At 57.5% G+C, this 20,490-nt stretch overlaps 1 protein-coding gene and 1 non-coding gene across 2 annotated transcripts in view; both read right to left on the reverse strand.

Moving 5' to 3' along the window:
* TEAD3 (TEA domain transcription factor 3) overlaps positions 1-20,490 on the reverse strand; it is a 22,128-nt gene continuing 1,638 nt past the window's right edge. The window contains exons 3-14 of the mRNA XM_072748767.1: positions 12,018-12,269; positions 10,257-10,321; positions 5,759-5,821; positions 4,713-4,724; positions 3,980-4,117; positions 3,820-3,869; positions 3,189-3,250; positions 2,461-2,594; positions 2,137-2,310; positions 1,875-2,015; positions 1,644-1,796; positions 1-1,511 (exon numbers count right to left, since the gene is read on the reverse strand). Coding sequence (XP_072604868.1) covers positions 1,398-1,511; positions 1,644-1,796; positions 1,875-2,015; positions 2,137-2,310; positions 2,461-2,594; positions 3,189-3,250; positions 3,820-3,869; positions 3,980-4,117; positions 4,713-4,724; positions 5,759-5,821; positions 10,257-10,321; positions 12,018-12,269 — 1,358 coding nt within the window. The 3' untranslated portion in view covers positions 1-1,397. The remainder of the gene's footprint in view (positions 1,512-1,643; positions 1,797-1,874; positions 2,016-2,136; positions 2,311-2,460; positions 2,595-3,188; positions 3,251-3,819; positions 3,870-3,979; positions 4,118-4,712; positions 4,725-5,758; positions 5,822-10,256; positions 10,322-12,017; positions 12,270-20,490) is intronic.
* On the reverse strand, positions 16,910-16,982 carry TRNAK-CUU (transfer RNA lysine (anticodon CUU)). Its single transcript has one exon. It is a non-coding gene; the product is annotated as a tRNA-Lys (tRNA).

Consider the following 20,490-nt stretch of genomic DNA (forward strand, 5'->3'; position numbering starts at 1 on the left):
TTAACCCACAAACAAATAACTTTAATTTTTTTCTTTCTTTTTTTTTTTTTTTTGAGCAGGAGCCGGGCCTGGAGGGCCCCTACCCCAGCCCTGCGCCACATTTACGATATAACCCATCACAGCTGGATTTAAAAAATACACAAAAAAATATAATATACATTATAAAACCTAGGTTGAGTTTGGAAGTGGCCTGAGCGATATGCAAACTGTGAAAACCTGCAGGAAGCTCGGGGGCGGGCAGTGCAAGGAAGGGAAGGGGCACAGTACTTCATACGACACTCATGAATGCCCAGAGGCGGCCAGCGGACAAGCCACGCTGGCCAAGGGGCTTGGTGGTTGGGAAAGGGCAGCAGGGGAAGGGTTGACCTTCAGTCCCAGAACTGGGTTTGGGGAGCTGCTGCTCCAGGTCTGGGAGATGGAGGTGGAGACAGACATAAGGGAGTGGTGCCCACCGAGGATTCACCAAACCCAGGTCTTGGGCCTTTGAAAATATCAAATCCTGCTGCTACCCCTTGTCCCTAGGACACTGGTCAGCCCAGGGGCCTCCTCCCATCAGGATGGTGCCGAGGGGCTCAGGCACCGGCTCTGAGCCAGGGCAGCTTGGAGGCGTTGGCATAGGTGGACAGGGGACACCAAACAGGTGCCAGGTATCTGCTGCGCCTCTTTTCCTGCCAAGTCAGAAGCAGCTGCTCCCCTGGGAGGAGGCCCCCAACCTGTGCTGGCCCTGGGCCCCAGAACAGACCATATCTCCCACCCACAGCAGCTGGCACTCCCCCACACACCAGGGAGGTAGTGTAGACCTGGGCTCTGGGGCCAGGTGGCCCTGGGTGAGAATCCCAGCTCTGGCCCACCCCTTGCATGGGCCCCTCAACTTCTCGGGATCTCAGCCCATCACAGGAGACACCAAGACTCACACTCCCCTTGCATGGTCTGACAATGGCACCAGGTGCACAGGGGGCCTAGCACCAGGCCCAGCACACAGCAGGTGCAAGAAAGTGGGGGCCCCTCTCTCTTCTTCTCAACCTAATGCCAACTCAACCCTCTCCTTCCCAGGGCCTCTGCCCTGGGACCCCCTTGGTCTCCATCCCGTCCTCCCCTGCAGGCCACACATGCCGGACCCGAAGGGGTCCTCTCACTCACTGGAGGCCGGGCAGAGCCGGGGGGTGTTCAGTGGCCAGGGCAGGCTGCCCCCCCGCGCTGAGCCCTCCTCTCTTCTCCCACAGTTAAAGCGCAGAACAGTGGCAGGGAGTGTGTGTGCTGGGGGTGGGGTGGAGGCCTCCTGGGTCCTGGGCCCGAGGCCTGGCCGGCAGGGGAGTCCTCAATCCCAGACCTCCGGCAGGGGGCCAGGTGTGGAAAGCTGCTTGTCCTGGATCCTGGTGCTGGGGGCAGAGGGGAGCCTAGTCTTTGACGAGCTTGTAGACGTGGTGCTGAGCCCCGTGCTCGCTGGTGGAGACTTCAAAGACGAAAGCGATGACGAGGAGGGTCTCTTGGGAGTCCCGGCTCGTGACCACCTGGGGGCCAGGTAGGGAGGATTCAGGGGGTCAGGAGGCACAGGGCCCCGCGGTGTAGGGGCCGACAAGGCCCTCTCCTTTCTGGACAGCCGTCTCCTCACCTGGCCCCCCCGCCCCCGGCGGCGCCCCCACCTGCAGGATGGTGAAGTTCTCCAGCACGCTGTTCATCATGTACTTCTCGGGCAGGTGCTTCAGCTTGTGGATGAAATTGATCATGTACTCGCACATGGGGGAGCGGTGGATGCGGTACACAAAGCGCCCGTTCTCCAGCCTGGCGTACTCCGTCTACGCAGGGCCACGGGGAAGGCGTCACCCAGAGTGGCTGCTCCCAGCCCTGCCGTGCCACCCTGGGCCCCCACTCACCTCTACCTTCTCCACCACCTGCTTGCCAAACGAGCACACCTTGGTGGAGACGCTGATGGTCATGCTGTCGGTGGAGCTGTACTGGGAGCTGACCCCATAGAAGGCTCCCGGGCCCTCCTGGATGGTGCTGTTGAGGTCGGCCTGGGGGGCGGCGAGCAAGGGTGGTGTCAGGTGTGGGCAGAGGCAGGCCGTTGGGGGTGGGAGGGGGCTTCCACTGCACATCTGGGGGATGGGACTGTCGGGAGCAGAGAGGGCCGCTCACCCAGAACTTGACGAGGAAGAAGGCATTAGGGGGCCCCTTCTCATAGAGTTCCTTCAGTCCACCCTTCTTCTCAGGGAACTTGTCATAGATCTGACGCACGTCCACGGCCTCTAGAGGCGGGTCTGAGAAGGCGGGGTTGGTCTGGCCGATGTGCACAAATAGGTGTTTGCTGTACTGTGGGGAGGGCCCAGTGCGGGGTCAGGAGAGAGCCCACGGCACGGCCGGAGGGCCGCACAGGGATGCTGCCCCGGGCTGAGGGCCCGCACCGCCGCCCAGGTCTCCCCAGGTTGCGCAGACCCTCACCCCCAGCCACAGGCACGTTACCGTGTCGGGGTCTCGCTGCACCTCCATGAAGGCAGAGTACTCGAGGAGCCGCAGCCGGGAGGAGGCGATGGTGCGGTCCTGCCACACGGGCGCAGAGGCAGCAGCTGGGGGGAGCGGGGTCAGGGGCTCGTAACCTGGGAGGGCGAGACGGACCCTCATCCGCATGGGCCCAAGCGCCTGCTCACATATGGGGCTGCCCCAGCGGCACGGAGCCATCATGTGAACTAGAAAAATGGCGCCCTTTTGGGTACAAACACGGGCTGGGTTCCGACCCTCCGCCATGTCTCCTGGTACAGTGTACAACCTGCACGACTGTGCATGGTGGCCCCAGTGGTATACATGGGGGGGTTCCATATGTCACTGTTAATATGTGTTCAAACAGAAAATACAGACAAGTAAAAAGGGACAAATAATTTATCCAGAACCGCAACACCTAGCCAGAGTGAAACTCTGCTAAGATTTTGGTGTATTTCCATGACAAGAATTTTATAAATATATATAAATCTATAGGATCTTCATTGGTGTGCACTTGTGTAGCAGAGTTCTGGAAGCAACATCATGAAAGGTAAGGGGCCGGTTCCCGGCCTGTCCCAATCCCCTGTAGACACCACCCACTTCTCCCTCCCAGCACAAAAGTGTGCGCAGCCTTGGGCACCCTACTCTTCTGAGCAGCCGTGCCAGTGTGGAGGAGCAGAGGGGCGGCTGTGGCAGTCTTGTGTGGAACTTACTGCTGAGCGTTGGCGGCAGGGGCGGCTGGATGGGGTAGGCTGGCTGTGCAAAGGGCTTGATGCTGCAGACAGGAGCACAGCCTGGTTAGAGGGTCATCCCCTAACCCCACCTGCCACCCGGCCCCATCACCTGGAGTAATATCTGGTTTCAACAGGGAGCCAGCCAGCCTCTCTGCAAAGGCCCAGAAATGCACGCTGACAAAGCTAACTCACCAGCTTCTGGTTTTCTCCATGTTTGAGCTTTTATGAAATCCTGCTGCATCTCACAACTGAGGTGCATGCTTAATGTGCTCTTTCAACACCACCCCGAGAGCGGCTCATTACACTGAGGGCGTGTGTCTGAGGATGAAAGTCCTCTCAGAACTGAGGGAACCCAGCACCCTCCACTCCCCCATGTGCAGACTCAGAGACCGACCAGGAGAGCAACTGGGTGAGGAGTAGCTGAAGGATGAATGACAAGCAGGTGAGAAGGCTGATGAGTGAACAGATAGGAATGAACGGACAGATGCACTGCTGGTGCTCCTCCTTCCTCTATTTTTGAATTGAGACTTTGCTGGAAGCCAGCTCCCAGGGGAAGTCCAGTGGGGCCGCCAGGGACCAGACTGTGAGAAGGATGTCCCACGATACTCACTCCTGAGAGGGTCCAGGCTGCTGTCCCAGGAGAGGGGGGCTGCTCCAGAACTGCAGAGATGAGACAAATCCCAGTGGCCCCTCAGCATCCACGACCCCCACCACAACCCAGTCCCGAAGTCACCCCCTCACCTCAGCCCCACCTCCCAGGCCCCCTGTACCCGTGAGGAAGTGGAGAAGACGGCCTGGGGCAGAGGGGAGGGCGGGCTGAACTTGTTCTGTAGGACACTGGCAGAGACGATCTGGGCGGATGACATGGATGCCATGCTCTGGAGGGCTTTGTCCTTGGAGACCTGGTCCTGGGGAGGGGAGAGGCCATGTGAGGCCGAGGAGGTGGCAGGGCCAGGCCGGAGATGGGGCTGGGGCTGCCCCACGGCCCCTCCCAGGCCCTCAGACTCTGCTGTGTGGGCTCGGGAGAGTCTGGGCCCCTGCCTGGGCCTGTTTCCTAAGTGTACATCACTCCTCTGAACACGGCCCACCGTGAGAAAGATTTTTATTTTATTCCATAACCCGATACCTATCCAAACACTTCCCCTTATGTTGTGTCATGAACCCTCATATTTCCTATTCCGTCTCACCAGTGGCTCTGAGTATCGTCCATGGAGCAACGGCACCAGCATCGCTTGGAAGCTGGTTAGAAATGCAAATTCTCCAGCCCCGGCCCAGACCCACTGATTCAGAAACTCTGGGGGTGAAGCCCAGAAATCTGTCTTCGCTGGCCCTGATGGCAGTTCTGATGCACGATGAAGTTTGAGAACCACTATATTTCATTTTTAAAAAATGTCAGTTGCCAACCTAACTAAATTGATTTCATAATTCATATTTTGAAAATCCCTTGTTGGGTGCTCTCCCTCACCCCCACCTCGTCCCCCAGTGGAGGGGCAGGATACTTACCAGGTTCATGGCCTGTGGAGGAGAGGGAAGGTACATTAGAAAAGGCACAGGTCAAGGCAGGTGTAGGGTGGGGGCATGTCATCTCACCCCCCCTTCACTCAATGGCCATCTGGCTCTGAGTCTGAGGAAGGTAGGGGGGGCTCAGAGGTAGCTGTGCACCCTTCCCCCACCCCACTGCTCCCCAGAGGGAGGGCTTGCTGGCTGGGGGTGCCCTGGAAAGGGCAGGATGGAGACCCAGATGGTGGACAAGCTGGTGCCCTGGGTCTGTGCATGCCCCCTGGAGCTGTGATATAGGCACGGGGCCTGGAGCTGGGGGCCCAGTCTGCTGCGCAGCTGTGGAGCAGGGAGAAGACACAGCCTACGGGGGCCCCGAGCCCACGTTCTGAGATCCTCAACTGCAAAGCAGCCAGGATTGAGCATCCAGTGCAAGAAAAAGCCCACCACAAGGACTGTGCCAGCCAATGCGCCCGGGTCTCCTCCCTGCCCACCCGGAGACCCGGTGCAATTAACAAGCAGCAATTAGGAGGAAGGAGGGAAAGGAAAAAGAAGAAGAAAAGAGGTGGGCCTCAGTGGCCTCCAGACGGTCCTCCTCTCCCTCCACTGTATGGCTGGCTGTCCCCCCGGGCTCCTGCTTAGTCCCCAGGGGCCGCAGCCTCCTGTAGCCCTAAGCGGACTTTGGGCTCCATGCTGTCGTATACGTTTGAGGCACCCTCCACCCCGCCACGGCTCTCCCGCTGCCTCTCTGCCCTGTGCTGGGCTCAGAAGACCCGGCCGGGCCAAGCGGCAGGGGACCCCTACCTTCAACTTGGACTGAATCTCTCGAGATTTCCGCCTGGCTAGAACCTGCAAGTGGCTAGAGACCTGTAGAAAGAGAGAGAAAGAGAGAAAAAGAGCAGAAAGGGCAGAAAAGGCAAGAACAGAGCTTCAGCCAGAAAAGAGGCACAGTGGGGCCAGAGAGCTGGCCGCGGCGGAGGCCTGAGCTGTGCAGCGATAGCAGTGGAGGCGCCGAGGAGGGACTGGAGGCCCTAGTCAGGCGCCCAACGTACCTTGATGCCAACCTGGTACTCCCGCACCTTCTTCCGAGCTAGAACCTGTATGTGGCTGGACACCTAGGGGCCGCCCCGCGCCCCGCCAAAGAGGAAAACACAGACAGTGAGGAGGCACGGCATGGGGTGGCCATGGGCAAGGAGCATCCCAGCCCTCGTCTCTGGGACCAAACGGAAGCAGGGGGAGCTATGGGGCCCTTGTGAGCAGACACCCCTGAGCCCTGCCAATTCTCTGCTCTCTTCTTGGCCTTATTTTGATCAAGAGCCTACAGCAGCCTCCAGGACCACCATGTACACTATCGTTGTTCACCGCACAAGAGGACCTAACGCAGGAAGGACTAAAATCTAGCCCAAGCTCTGCTGCTCAACTTATGTGCCCTGGTGCTGGGCTGCATCTGACCCAGAGGAAGGGTATCTTTTTATCTTTCCAAAATGGGTGACTTTTTCTCACTGATATCCTCAGAAGAGACCATTTTTTTTCTATTTTTTAAAGATTTATTTATTTATTCAAGTAATCTCTACCCCCAACGTGGGACTCAAAGACAACCTCGAGATTAAGAGTCACATACTCGGGATGCCTGGGTGGCTCAGTGGTTGAGCGTCTGCCCTCGGCTCAGGTCCTGGGATCAAGTCCCACATCGGGCTTCCTGCATGGAGCCTGCTTCTCCCTCAGCCTATGTCTCTGCCTCTCTCTGTGTGTCTCTCATGAATAAATAAATAAAATCTTAAAAAAAAAGAGAGAGTCACATACTCTTCTGACTGAGACAGCCTGGTGCCCTGAGACACTTTTCTCTGATTGGCATCTCCAATGGCCACAATGTTCCTGCTGGCCATCAGATTATAGTAAGGGCCATATCCACTGCCTAAGTCCTCGTGTCAACCCTAACAGCTTGCCAGCCTGTAAAACCAGGCCTGGCCCTGCTCCTGCTTTGCTCATCCAGCCTCTTCTCCCAACATGCCTTCCTTCTCCTTGGACTAATATAGTACAGTATGTGCACACATATACATTTACACACACACACACACACACACACACACACACACACACGGTTAGTGCTCTTAATATCGTTTCTTCTCCAGCACATTGTCACTAGGCTTCAGAGAAATCATGTCCCTACTATATTCCCCATGAAACAGAAGTGGACACATGGATCCTCTAGGCTGCTTCACGCATTCATTATTGGCAATGGCTGTGGGCTTTCTTTGCAAGTCGTTTTAATCCCCTCAAAGAAACAGTTTCTTTTTAATCATAGACTGAAACTTACTATGTATGTGATGTCCTGCAGCCCAGGGGGTTAGGGCCCAGGGGTGTGTGCCTCATACTGCCTCACCGAGCACACAGGAATCAGATGTGTGTCCTGCAAGACTACTGATCACTTCATATCATGACAATAAGGGACATTTACTGAATGTAGCTATTATTGTTCTCAGCGTTTTACATGTGCGTCATCTGACCTCTACAGTAACACTAAGAGGTCAGTACTAACACTATCTCTGAGTTACACATGATGAAACCAAAGCACAGACAGGTTAAGCATCTTCCCCAAGGTCACACAGCTGGGGCGTAGAGCTGGGATTTGAACATAGATAGCCTGACTCCAGAGAACACTTACTCCACCACCAAGCTACGCTACCAGGATTCTTTTGACCCTTAGCACAGAGGACCACTGCCAAATGGTCAAGTCTGTGACAGCTGGAAGTCACATGGGACTTAATCCTAAGGTAATATTTAGCTGTTTTTCCAGTATGGAGGCATCGTACTTCCTATTAATTGCTGTAAGTATCTATAAAAACACTAACCCTGCATTTTTTTAACCAAAAGTTAAATAAAAACCCTTGCCTATCATCTGGTTGTTCTTTGCAATACATAAAGACATGTTTTGTTCTCACAACCATAGGATGCTTATCTATCTACCGACCCATCTAATTTTTTTTATGACTTTATTTCTTGGGGCACCTAGGTGGCTCAGTTGGTTAAGCATCTGCCTTCAGCTTGGGTCATGATTTCAGGGTTCTGGGATTGAGTCCTCATCGGGCTCTCTGCTCAGTGTGAAGTCTGCTTCTCCCTCTCCCTCTGCCCTTCCCTTCCTAACACAGACTCTCTCTCTCTCTTTTTTCTCTCTCTCTCTCTCTCAAATAAATAAATAAATAAATCTTAAAAAGAAAGAAAGAAAGAAAGAAAGAAAGAAAGAAAGAAAGAAAGAAAGAAAGAAAGAAAGAATAAAGTTAGAGGAATGCCACCTTTGCAAAATGACAAAATTCTTAAATTCTGAGCTTGCCTGGGCTGCTTTGTGGAATCGCACTACACGGCCAGCCTTCCTGAGATACCCAGAAGCAGGTACATTGTTGCTCTGCCTTAAGAGGCTCTGCTACCTTCCTTAAACCTCAGGTCACAGTGACTGAGCTTAAAGGTCCCTTAACCCCTTTCCACTCTGACAAACAGGTTCCTATGAACATTTCTTTTGAGTGAAGCAGGAGACAGTGCCCTTCCCCCGTGTCTGAGATGGCTACTTAGAGGAGGAATCGTCTTCTTCTTCTTCTTCTTCTTCTTCTTCTTCTTCTTCTTCTTCTTCTTCTTTCTTCTTCTTCTTTTCTTCTTTTCTTTTTCTTCTTCTTCTTCTTCTTCTTCTTCTTCTTCTTCTTCTTCTTCTTCTTCTTCTTTTTTCTTCTTCTTTTCTTCTTTTCTTTTTCTTCTTCTTCTTCTTCTTCTTCTTCTTCTTTTTTCTTCTTCTTCTTCTTCTCTTCTTTTCTTCTTTTCTTTTTCTTATTTTCTTCTTCTTCTCCTTCTCCTTCTTTTTTTTTTTTTTTTTTAAATAAGTAAGCCCTACACCCACTGTGGGGCTCAAACTCACAGCCCCAAGATCAAGAGTTGCCCACTGTACCAACTGAGCCAGCCAGGTGCCTGGCTTTTTGTTTCTAAGATGTCATAATAATTGCAACAGCAGCGGCACATTTTTCTACAGCGCTTGGTCTGTTCTAAGCATCTTCACGTATTAGCTCATTTAATGGCTGAGGAACAGAGGCTAAGGGGCAAAAGTGCCCTGCCTGTAGGTGAGGGTATTTGAATCTGGCGGTTTGATTAATCAGTCTCCTTCTACAGCCTTCTACAGCTCCAGGGAACAGGGCCTTGTCAGGTTCCCTTCCTGTATCCCTAGTGCCTAGAACACAGTAGCTCCATAATTTGCTCAATGAACAAATGCTGTGCAACACGAACTGGCCCCGGGAGAGCAACTCATAAATGCCTGAGCAAATGGGGGCAGTTCCTGCTCCCACACTGTGGGGGTGGACTCAGAACCTTCCTTTGTCACAGTGGGGATGCGACTGGCTTTGTCACCGCACCCATGGGGAGCTGAGGAGCTGGGTGCAAGGTCCAAAGCCCACTGGAGAGGGAGGGTACGAGTGTGGAGGATCAGAACCAGTGTCTGGTCCTCTAGTCTCTGCGCACAGCCTGTCTCTCTCCCAGGCACCCCACACATAGGCCACCCCAACCAGCTCCCTGTCCGGGTTCCTGTCAGTGCAGTGCTGCCCACCCCCCAACCGGGGCCTAAGCCACCAATCACCTATCCCTGCCACCACCGCTACCCTCACCTCTGCCATCATGCAGGCCGCTGGCGCTGTGGTCCCTCGTCCCTGCCTCTGCCCAGCCCTCCCTGAACCATTGCTCCAGCTGCTCCATGGCCCACATTCCTCGACAGCTGCCACTGCCACTCCCTGTTCTACTCCCTTCCATGGCACCCAGCTGCCCCGAGGGGAAACCTGTCCCTCAGGCCTCCAGCCAACCTCTCTCACTATCCTCAGCTCTCCCCACCTCTCTCCCCACCCGCCACTCTGTGGACTGACGGCTCTTTCCCACCCAGTACGTTCAATCCTGGATTTACCACCTACCAGCCAAGTGACACTGATGAAGTTACTGAACTTCCCATGATTCCGTTTCTTCCTCTGGAAGATGGGAGATAATTGCTAGATCTACCTCCTGAGATTCCTACCAAAGTAGGCCCCGTGTGGGTTCACAGTGATGCTATGTGTATCCAACTTCTTCTGCCTGCAAGTACCTTCTCCCCTTCTCTCTGCCTGGCTAAATCCTGAATTCCTTCTTACAGATGCATCTAGAGTGTCACCTCCTGCATAAGCCTGGGCAGCCCCACTCCTGCCTTTCCCTCCCTGGTCCAGGTTGGACACCTGTCCGGCAGCACATGCTCCTATCTTGGCCATGCTGCCCTGCTCTGCACCCATCTGTCACTGTGACCAGCTGTCTCGCAGCCTGGCCAGGGTCAGGGGGCTACACCGGGCAGTAACCATGCCATGTCGCAGCTGCCCCATGGGGCTCATCCCCGGTCCAGGTGAAGAGGGCAGAGCCCCTTTCTCTAAGGCAGCAGGACAAGCAGCCCGGGCGGGTGAGGTCACTCGGGAGAGGATGGGTGCCGGGAAGGGGCTGAAGGAGGCAGCTGAGGGAGGGCGGGCCTGGGCAGAGGGCACATAGCATTAGTCCTCTCCCTACCTGTTTTCTCGTCCGGGTCTTCCCGGTCCTCAATTTAATGTAGCGTGCGATCAACTCATTTCGACCTGGATTGGGGCGAGAGAAGAATGAAGAGTGGCCAAGGGGGCAGCTGGGGGCAGCAGACCACCCCCACCCCCCGACCCGCCTCGGCCAGCTGGGAAACACGCATGGCTCTCCCCTGACACTGCTCCTTGGCCCTGTCCCCACCCTCAAGCCCAAGGGGCACAAGCAGGGCAGGGGAAGGGTAGCGGGGAGTCCCAGGTGCCCTCCCAAGGCCCCAGGGTAGGGGGGGAGTGGGGAGCAGCAGAACAGCTGGGCTGCTCACTCCTAGCCCCACAGCAGTTCCGAATATTTAAGTGTAAGCATTCACGTGTGAGCGAGGCCTGCTGCAGATGGACCTGCCTGCACACGTCCCTGCACACGGCCCCACGGGTGTCTGAAAGAGTTCTGGATGGGTTCCTGTCCTGGCCGTCCTTGCCAGGAGGGGAGACCCTGGACACGTCCCTTCCCTTCTCTGGTGAGGTGGGCAGGAAGAACCCAATGGTCTCCAACACACCTTCTACACTGACAGCCTGTGTCAAGATGTCCTGGGCACGTCCCTGTGTCCTTGAGCCTATTACCCCCATGTCCCTGGTGGCCAGTGTCTCTCCTGCCCTGTGAGATGCTGGCAGATGCTTAGCCAATGCCTTTTAGCCCCTAAATCCAGGCCCTCAGCCCCCCAACCCCATAACCTCCCCAGAAGGGCCACATTCTCCAAATTCCTCCTCGATGACAGAACCAGCCCCACTGCTCCTCCCTTCCTGCCTGCCCCTCTCCACCCTACTCCCTCCGCCTTGTCTAAACATACCTCGTGGGGCTGCCCTGGCCATCCTGGAGGCAGCCCCTGCCCCGTGGAAGCATCCTGGAACATCTGCCTGCCCCACAAGGGGGCTCTGGGGCTAGGGGTGTGCGTGGCATAGAAGATGGGGACAGGGACCCGGCAGCCCTTACCACTGAGCCAACGGCTCCCTCCTGCACCCCACCATGGTATCGGCCCCTGGGATGCCACAGGCTGAGGGCCTGCCCCACTCGGCCATAGGCTGTTAGGGAGGACTGGAAGGAGCTAGCAAGGAGCTCCCAACCTCCAAAGGGTTGAGTCATCCCAAAAATGCATCTCCAGGGGAACCCTCTCGGGGCTGGACAAGAGGGGGACATTCCCTTCTGGGGGCAGATGGGAAAGGTAGCAGAGAGTGGGCCAGAAGAGCAGGAAAGACTTGGGAGGGGGTTGAGGAATGCAGGACCCCCCATGTCTCTCCAGGCCTCTTCCTAATGCAGGCCCTAGTCACAGCAAGGCCCCCCCTGCCCCACACCCACGTGCTGGAGGGAACTGGCCAGGAGGGACACCCCAGCTGCCACTCCTCGGGCTTCCCCACACGCAGGGAGGGACCCTCTCTCAGGCCTAGCCCAGAGCACACAGCACTGACCCAGTTTCCTATGCCCACTGAGTCACCCTGAAACCTGCAGGCCAGCAGGGGGACAAGAGGAGGAGCAGACGGGGGTGTCAAGGTGTGGGCCCCAATCTGGCGGAGGGGGCAAGCCTGGCTTGTTTATGAGGATCCAGACACACAGGCTTACACGCCCAGACTCGCCCATGGCAGGCTGGCGGCCTCGAAGACTTCACCGAACCGGTTGGGTGAGGGGGCAGAGAGCAGGGGGAGGGGCCTAGGAGGGCCTGGCCGCCTCCTCCTGCCCCTCAGTGTCCCTGTGTCTCCCCACACGCACCGTACATCTTGCCCTCGTCTGACAGGATAATCTTGCGGCGGCCGCAGGGTGGGTAGATTGCCAGGGCCTCCTGGAAGCTCTGCTCGATGTCGGGGCTCCACACGCCCTCCGCATCGTTGTCCAGCCCTTTGTCCAGGCCCTCGGGCCCATCCTCCCGGGCCTCCCCGGGGCTGCTGCTGGCATTCCAGCTGTTGGACGCTATTGTGCTGGTTGCTCTGGGCTCTGGGCCTGAGCCCACTGGGCAGCCGGAGCCTGTGGGGCAGACACAGAGGGGTTAGGGCCAGGGCTGTCCTAGATCAGAGCAATCGCCCACTCCAAGGCCTGGTGCTCCAGGGTGGGGTGGGGATCACCAGGGGTTCCACTTATTCAGTGCTATGCAACCTTGAATGAGCTACACCACCTCTCTGAGCTTTGGTTTTGTGAGATGGGGAGAAGGTCTGCCTGAGGTTGTAAGGGTTAAAATTAAATGAGATCATGACAAAGGACCAACCACAACGCCTGGCTCCTAACCCTCAAGACGCAGGACCGCTGGTGATCAGTAACAACAATAATACCTCATATCTACGCGGCCCTTTGGTGAAGATTAAGCACGTGCATATTCATTTAATCCTCAAAACTAAGGCAGGGAGGGCAAGGACTGATACTCATTATTCAGATGGGAAATTGAGGCTCACAAAGTCGTGCTGCTGCCATAGGCATCGTGTTGAGCAGAGTGGAAAAACATAGAAGGGCCTGGTGGGTGTTTCTACAGCTCTCAGAGGGGCCTGCTTGGCTCTGACTTTGCCAGCTCCTCCTCCTGCCATCGGCAGCCCCAACCAGGGACCCCCCACCCTCCTCACTCTTCCCCTAGCATCTTCCTGCTGAAGACCCACTGTAGGAAGGGGAGGGCCCTGGACCCAGGAAGGGTGCGGTTTTGACTTCCCTAAAAGATAACTCACAGGAACCCTGCCAAGGAAACTAAACACGGGGCCGGGACTGCCCCGGGAATTACACGGAGGGCGCGATGCTGGCTGGCAAGGGAGCAGCTGAGAAGGTGCCTGGCCCACAGCCTTGCTCAACCCCACCGGCTCCTCCATCCCACTTCCTGTTCCTGCACCTCCCGGCCCCACAGCAGCCCATAAACCACCCACACGCCCGCCCCTGCCCTGGCCCACATTGCAGATGGGCCAGGGCTCTGTAAACTCTGAGTTCCCTGCACACGCCAGGCTCAGTTATTAACTCAGACCACACCCGGCAGTCCCCCCAACACACACAGCCCCAATGCTCACCCTCCAAGCCCCTTCAGCCTCAGACCCTGCATGCCCAGTGGCCTGGGGGCCTCTGAGCCCAAGATGGCTAGATCCAAGGACTTTGCTCTGGTCTGCAGGGGAACCTGGGGTGGGGTGGGAGGTGGGGAGGGTCGAGAGGTGGGCAACCCCTCTGAAGCCAGGAAAGGGAATTCTACCCTCTCAGACAAGAATTCCAGGTCCTGCCAATGGGCAGGGGTCTTCTGCAGGGGGCCACCTGTTTTGTTTAGGGAGGCTTGACGAGGGTCACTAGTGGCATGGGATGGAGCGGGCCCGGGGGGGCCTGAATCGTCAGATGGAAACAGAGCTAAGACTATTGCTCTAATGATGGCACCTGCCATATGGCAGGTACTGTTCTGGGATTTTACACACACTGAGTCATTTAATCCTCACAATAACATGGGGTAGAGACTATTATTAGTCCCACCTTACAGATGAGGAAACCAAAGAACAGAGAGGTTAAGCAACATGTCAGACACACAGCTTGCAAGGGCTAGCTCCGGGTTGCGAGCCCAGGCAATCTGGCTTCCGACTCCCACCCAAGGGCCTCACCACCTGAGACGAGGACGGAGGCCGGGCCACCCTGAGCCGGCCCAGTGGGGTCCAGGGCAGGGCCCCCCACGCCTCCAGAGCCTTCTGTGAGGCCTCCGAGAGCAGGAGCAGTAGCTCTCCCACGGCAGAGGGCGGCCAAGCAGAGGGCCGCGCTCCCGGATCCCCATCCCCGTCCCAGGCCAAGGGCTGAGTGTGCCCGCGCAGGGCCTCTGGGGGCCCAAGGGGAGACGCAGCGCCCCCCGCAGGTCGGACAGAGGGGCGGCAGGAGGGGGCTGCAGGCTCTAAGACCCCGCCCAGCGGAGCCCTCAACCCATCTCCCCGCCATCCTGGCCCGAGGCCTCGCTCAGAGCAGCGGGCCCGAGCCCGGCGCAGGGGCCCGGGCAGCCCCCGGCCTCCCAGCGCAACTGCCCTGCCTGCCCCCGGCCGGGCCCGCGGCCTCCCCTCTCCCAGGCGGCGCCCCCCTCCCGGGGTGATGTCAGCCCCGCCCCGCCCCCCGCAGGAGCGCTGTGGCCAAATATGGCGAACACGGCCGGGCCGGGAGCCGGGACAGGCCGGGGGCGGGGCGGCCCGGCTGGGACCCGGCAGCTGGCGGGGGGAGGGGAGCCCGGGGTGGCGGCGAGCCCACCAGAGCCCACCAGACCGGCGGGACCACCGCCCCTCGGCCGCTCGGGGGCACAGGCGACACGCGCTCTCTAGAAACAGTCCTGTGGGCGGGGGCGCCAAGGCAGGGGCCCCACGGGTGACCCCCGCCCCCCACGGCCAGGCACAGGAGCAGGTGTGCCGCGCGGTGCCCGGATGGAGACCCCAGTGGGTGTCTGTACCCCGGGGCCCGCACAGACCCAGGGGCAAGGCGGGCGGCGGCTGCACCGGGCAGGGGCCTGAACTGGGTCCCTATCCTGCTGCAGCGCTCGGGTCGGCCTGAGGCTCTGGTGTTCCCAGTTCCTGCCGGGAGACTGGTGTGTGCCCACCCTCCTCCCCTCAGAACCCTCACGCCCTGGGGACCCAGCTTCGGGCCTGGCCCTTCAGACAACTGCAGGCTGGCCTGGGCCAAGGTGGCTCCAGCCCAGGGCAGGGTCCCATCCAGCCCCTACAGAGCAGGGGGGCAGCCGCCCACCGTCCAGAACCTCTGTGCGCTGGGCTGGCCCACCAGGAGCAGTGGGAGACAGGGAGGAGGGCCCAAGTGAGGGGTGAGGGGTGAGGGCTGGAGGCTGGGAAGAGTCTGGGGGTGGGGTAAAGACAGGGAGACAGACCCGGACAGGCAAGCAAAAAGACAACAGACCGGGGAGACAAGAGAGTGGCAGAGAATAAGGGGTAAACCCCTCCCCCCACAAAACCTTGGAGTGAGACCCTCACTTCCAGTGAGAGACCCAGAGAAGGAGAGATCCAGAGAGCAGCAGGCGGACAGGACAGGGAAGGTGCTAGAGAGAGAGCTGGATCCAGAGTGGGGGCGGGTATCACGACCAACAGACCCAGACAGACAGAGACCCAGATCCGGAGAGAGGGAGGCACACAGTGGAGGGGGGTTAAAGGGGCGGGAAGGGGGCATATCGATAAAGTCAGATAAAGTCAGGCAGTGAGGGAGGGGGGAGAGGGAGAGAGAGAGAGAGTGTGTGTGCATGTGAGCCGACAAGAAAACCCAGAGTTCAGAGCAGATCTAGAAGGAAGGAGTGACAGGGAAGCCATTGCTGGGGGCCAGGTGGGCCCCAGCAGGGCCAGAGCCAGGATGTCCCACTCCTGTCCCATTTGTTCCGCCCCGTAGAGACCACCTCCCGTCTTGGTGTGCAGAGGCCCGTTATTACCACAGGCCACCAGCCTCCTGTGGCCCACTCCGCCTCTACCCGCACTCTGACCAGCCATTCCTGCTTCGCCTCTTGCAGAGCCCTCAGCCTTCTGAGGTCAGAAGGTGCCTCTGGGCGGTGGCAGGGAAGGGAGCAAGGAGGCTTGGGGGCCCCCCTGCGGGAGAGAAGGGGCCCCTTGCTGCCCACTCCCCGCCCTGGGGCCAAACTGCTAGAATAACTGGCTGGACAGCTCCAGGGAGGGAGGCCAGAGCTGGGCAGCTGCAGGGGCCCTAGGCCACCACCAGCCCCCAAGCCCTGCAGCCTCCAGACCCCCTGGCCCTACACCTCCCTTTCAAGGGAGGGGAGGGGAGAGGCTGACAGCTTGGGCTCCCCCAGACCTCTGCCCTGGACAGGGATGCAGATAAGGCAGGTGAGTGTCGTCCCAATGTCCCCCTGCCACCCCCCCTTCCCAATCAGCCCCCCTGGGAGACACACTGAGCCCAGTGACCCTACTGGGTCTTGTGGCCAGCAGCTGTGCACTCCAGCAGGGACCACAGCCCCCCAAAGTGCTCTCATTTGGGATGAGAACACCACTCAAAACGCAAGAGGATTAGTGAAATCAGCAGTTGCATCCCGAATCTCCTGGGCTGGGCTGACCCACCAGGGGGTTGAGCACAGGGAGGGCAGTTGATGAGGGTGAAGGGAATCTCCCCACCCCCTCTGCCTTTCCCCTCTTCCTTCTCACCCGCCCCCAAAGCGGGGCCAGCTGTTCTCCAGCTGCCAGAGGCTCCCACCCTAGAAGTAGCCATGCTCCGGGTGGGACCGGAGAGGGGGCAGGAGGGGGATGGTGTCTGCCTCCAGCACAAGGACCCCTGAGGGACCCTGCCAAGTGGCCACACCCTGCCAGGCTGGGGAGGGAGTACCCTCCTCCCTGGAGCAGGGTAGAGATTTTTACAGGAGGAAGCAATTTGCAGAGCCCACTAGGAGGGAGGTGGGGAGGCCTCCTCCCCGCTCTCCCACTTATTAATGTGCTTCCAATTTGGGAATCAAGACTCTCTGCACCCACCCACCCCCACACTCAGGGTACAGGCTTCCTGGGGACCAGAGGAGGCAGGCCACCCCCCTAGGCTTTCTTGTCCAAAGCTCATCCTCACTGTCACTGCCACCCCCCACCAGTGTAGGAAAGTGGGAGATAGAATCTCAGAGCCCTCAAACTTCCGCAGAGAGAAAGGCCCACTGCCCAGATGCTGTCTCATTTTTTTTTAAGTAATCTCTATGCCCAACATGGGACTCGAACCCACGACCCCAAGATCAAGAGTCACACACTCCACCGACTGAGCCAGCCAGGCACTCCCTGTCTCATCTTGCCCCACCCCAGTGAAGGCCAGGTGTCCAGTTCATGGGTGGGGGCGGCAACCAATGGGTAACTTGGTAAAGCGGGTTTCACAGTTGTCCACTGACATGCCCATTGGTCCCCCCTCACCCTGCCTATGCCCCAGCCCCTGGGACTCTGCGTCACCTGCTGAGCTGCCACCAGTCATTCAGCCAATCCCCCACCACTATGAGAGTCCCAGTGTCCTCTACAACACACACACACACACACACACACACACACACACACACACACACACACGGGCTTCCTTGCAGCCCTCCTCTCTCAAGTACACACTCAACCGCCCAGCCACTGTCCCGCACATTCTCAGTTACCTGCATCTCTATCCTGTTCCTTTTTAAACTTTTTATTGTGGTAACATACACTTAACATCGAATTTACCATTTTAACCATTTTTAAGGGCACCATTGAGTGGCGTTAAGGACTTCTCTGTTTTTAACAGTTATCTTTTTCATGGTCCTCCACATGGGTGCCCCAGGCATCAGGGTCAGAAGCCCCCAAATTTATGACAGAGCATGCCTGGCCCAGCCTTGATGGCTGTCACCCACACTGTCCTCCGGTCTCAGGCAATCACAGATAGTGCTCACACAGAAGCCAGTCTCGGGCACACCTCGCAGATCCTCTGACGTGCGGGGCTGCAGGGCAGGGTCTGGAGCTCAGGGTCACCTACACACCTTCTTTCCCACTCTGCATTTCATATAGATGCTTAGCACCACGTCACAGTGCTTTCTCCTCACACACACCACAGATTGTCCTAGTTTGACGGAGTCATATACAGTCGCACGCGCAGCCCGTCAGAGTTCCTACAAACCGGAGGCCACCTCATAGGCTGTTCATACACACACACACACAGTTGTCACACCACAGCATTGAACATCACACAGAATGGTACCCATTCTGCTTCTGACACACACAGTATCCAACAATCACTGCATCCCTCACACGCAGAGCAACAGGATCCTCTCTAGGGTCAAACATAGGCTCACTTGCTGGTCTTTCAGAAGCCATGTCCCCCGAGATGGCCACTCACATGCACAAGTACAGCTTCTTTCACACACACACACACACACACACACACACACACGTCATTCATGGTGGTTCCCACGTACAGACAGTATCAGCCACATACACCAGTGTTATAAAGTCACAGGCAGTGCCACACACAGCTTCTCTCCTGTATAAGTCCAGCCTCAAATGCAGTCACACAAACTGGTTTTAGCCGGTTCTCTCACACACGCACACCCCCCTAAGCAGTGTCACCCACGCAGAATGTCCCACTCAGTTTCTCTCTCACACACATCCATCCAGCGTCACACACGGTTGCACTCTCATTTCCCTCTATCACTTCCTGTCCTTTCGGGCCTGGCAGGGAGCACAGGAAACAATCAGCACTCTAGGAAACCTCAAGGGCTGAGGCTTTGGGGACCTGTGAAGGGACAGGGATTCTCTGGCCTCCTGGGGGACCTTCGAGGACAGGTGAAGTTCCTTTCTTGCCCCTCTCAGATCCTCCCCCCAAGGGGCAGCACCTCTCCTGCAGACAAACGTAGGCTGGCGCGACACCAGGACAGAGGGGAGGGCAGGGCAAGGCCTTGAGGACGGGACTGAGTGTGATCTGCTGACCTCTGACCAGAGAGGCTCCCACCATGGGCCCAGGGCCCATGAGAGGTCCACAGAGACCTGAACCTCACGCTTCTGCAGCCTCCACGTGGGAAGAAGAGACGGCCACCTCCTAGCTACCGCCGTGGTAAGCTGCAGCATTTAGAGCCCTCATGGCTCCCTGGCAACCTGGGGTCTGGTACTCCAGAGCCTTCCCCCACCGTCCTCACTGTGGGTGGACCCCTCCGCTCCTCATCCCTTCCTAAGGGAGGTAGCGGGCAGGACTGACAGCTTCGGGTCCCTTCCAGCTTCCACACTGAGCCCTGTGGGGCTCTCTCAGGCAGAGGGGGCAGGCCATCCAAGTGACCTCTCAACACAATTCACCTGGGCCAGCCTTGCCAGACCCCGGGGCCACTTCAGAGGGCAAGGTCCCCCAGCTCCACCTGGCTTTCTTGTCCCTGGCTACCTGCTACCCACAACCTTTTCAGCCACACTCTCCTCAGTCACCCCCTGGTTTGTCCTCATGTTCTTCCTCAGATCACTGATCACCCACTCACCTCTCCAGACCTCACCAGGTTCACGTTCCATAATGGGAGAAGGAAGGCCCACTGATTAGAAGGCTGAGACTCAGAAAGGAGCTCGGAGATAAGGGACCTGAGAAGTCATTCCGAGCAGGGAAACTGAGGCACAGGATGACAACAGGTACTTAAAGGCCCAGCTGGGACCAGATCTCTAATTTCTTGACTCCCTCTTTGAGAGGTCGCCTTCTGGTTCTAACATTTCAACTGGCAGAAGGCACAGGCTCTGCAAACCTGAGGGCAAGGGTGGGAGCACAGAGACAGACACAGATGGACAGATGGACATGCACGTGCGCACATACACACACAGCCCTGTCCTGCAGATCACTGACCATCCTACTGAGCCATTCCCCAGCCCCAATGCACTGATTAGCATTATTATTCCCTCACTAGGGAGAGGTAGGGGGGAAGGCTCTAGAAGTTGAGAATCCCATTGGCTCTTAGTCTCTCCCTGAGGAGGGGGCATCCAGGGCCCCTGAAGTCACCCTCACCTGACAGCCTATTCCTAGAAGATACATCGGTCAATCCCCTGCCCACAGAGTGAGCAGGGATCCAGAAAACCACAGAGCCACGTCCTGGAGTGACACCCTCCTGGGGGAGGGTCTTAGAAAAAGAGCTACAAGAATCTGGAACTGAGAGAACATAATCCCCCCCCCCCCACATGTCCAACTTTGGGGGACTGTGGATTTCCTCCTTGCCCCAGGCTGCCCCGACATTCTAGCTAAGGAGGTGTCTCGGCCCCCTGCACTGGGGTGGAATATGTATACATAGAACCAGGCCATATGAGACGGGATACATAAGAGCCACCATGGGCTCCAGCCCCTAGAGCTGTGTCCAGTCCCTACCCCCATTCCCTGCTTTCCTGGACTACAAGTCCAGGCCTGACCTGGTTCTGCCTCTACCTGGAGAGAGAGAGAAAGCACAAAGGGAGGTGCCCCCTGAGAAGCCCTCCCCCAAGGCCTCATTCCCTCTAGTCCAGAAAGAATCTGAGTCCTGGATCAGGGCCACTCTCCCAAAAAGGTGATAGAGTGGGGGCTCAGTGACACTGCCCTGGGGCCTGGCTAGTTGAAAACCAGTTACAGACAGGCACTCTTGGCCTTCCCTCCCCAGGCAGGAATAAAGGGCATGACAGACAATAGTGGTGGTGGTGGTGGTGGCGGCGGTCCTGGTGGGGACAAGCCTCCTTCAAACCCTCTAAAGTCTAAACAAGGGTTCTGAGGAAGTGTAGGGAAAATAAGGCCCCAAAGCCAGCCCCCTTTGGAACCAGGCTCCTAGAGCCGTGGTCTGGAA

The sequence above is a fragment of the Vulpes vulpes genome, chromosome 1, assembly GCF_048418805.1.
Source record: "Vulpes vulpes isolate BD-2025 chromosome 1, VulVul3, whole genome shotgun sequence".
Taxonomy (NCBI): domain Eukaryota; kingdom Metazoa; phylum Chordata; class Mammalia; order Carnivora; family Canidae; genus Vulpes; species Vulpes vulpes.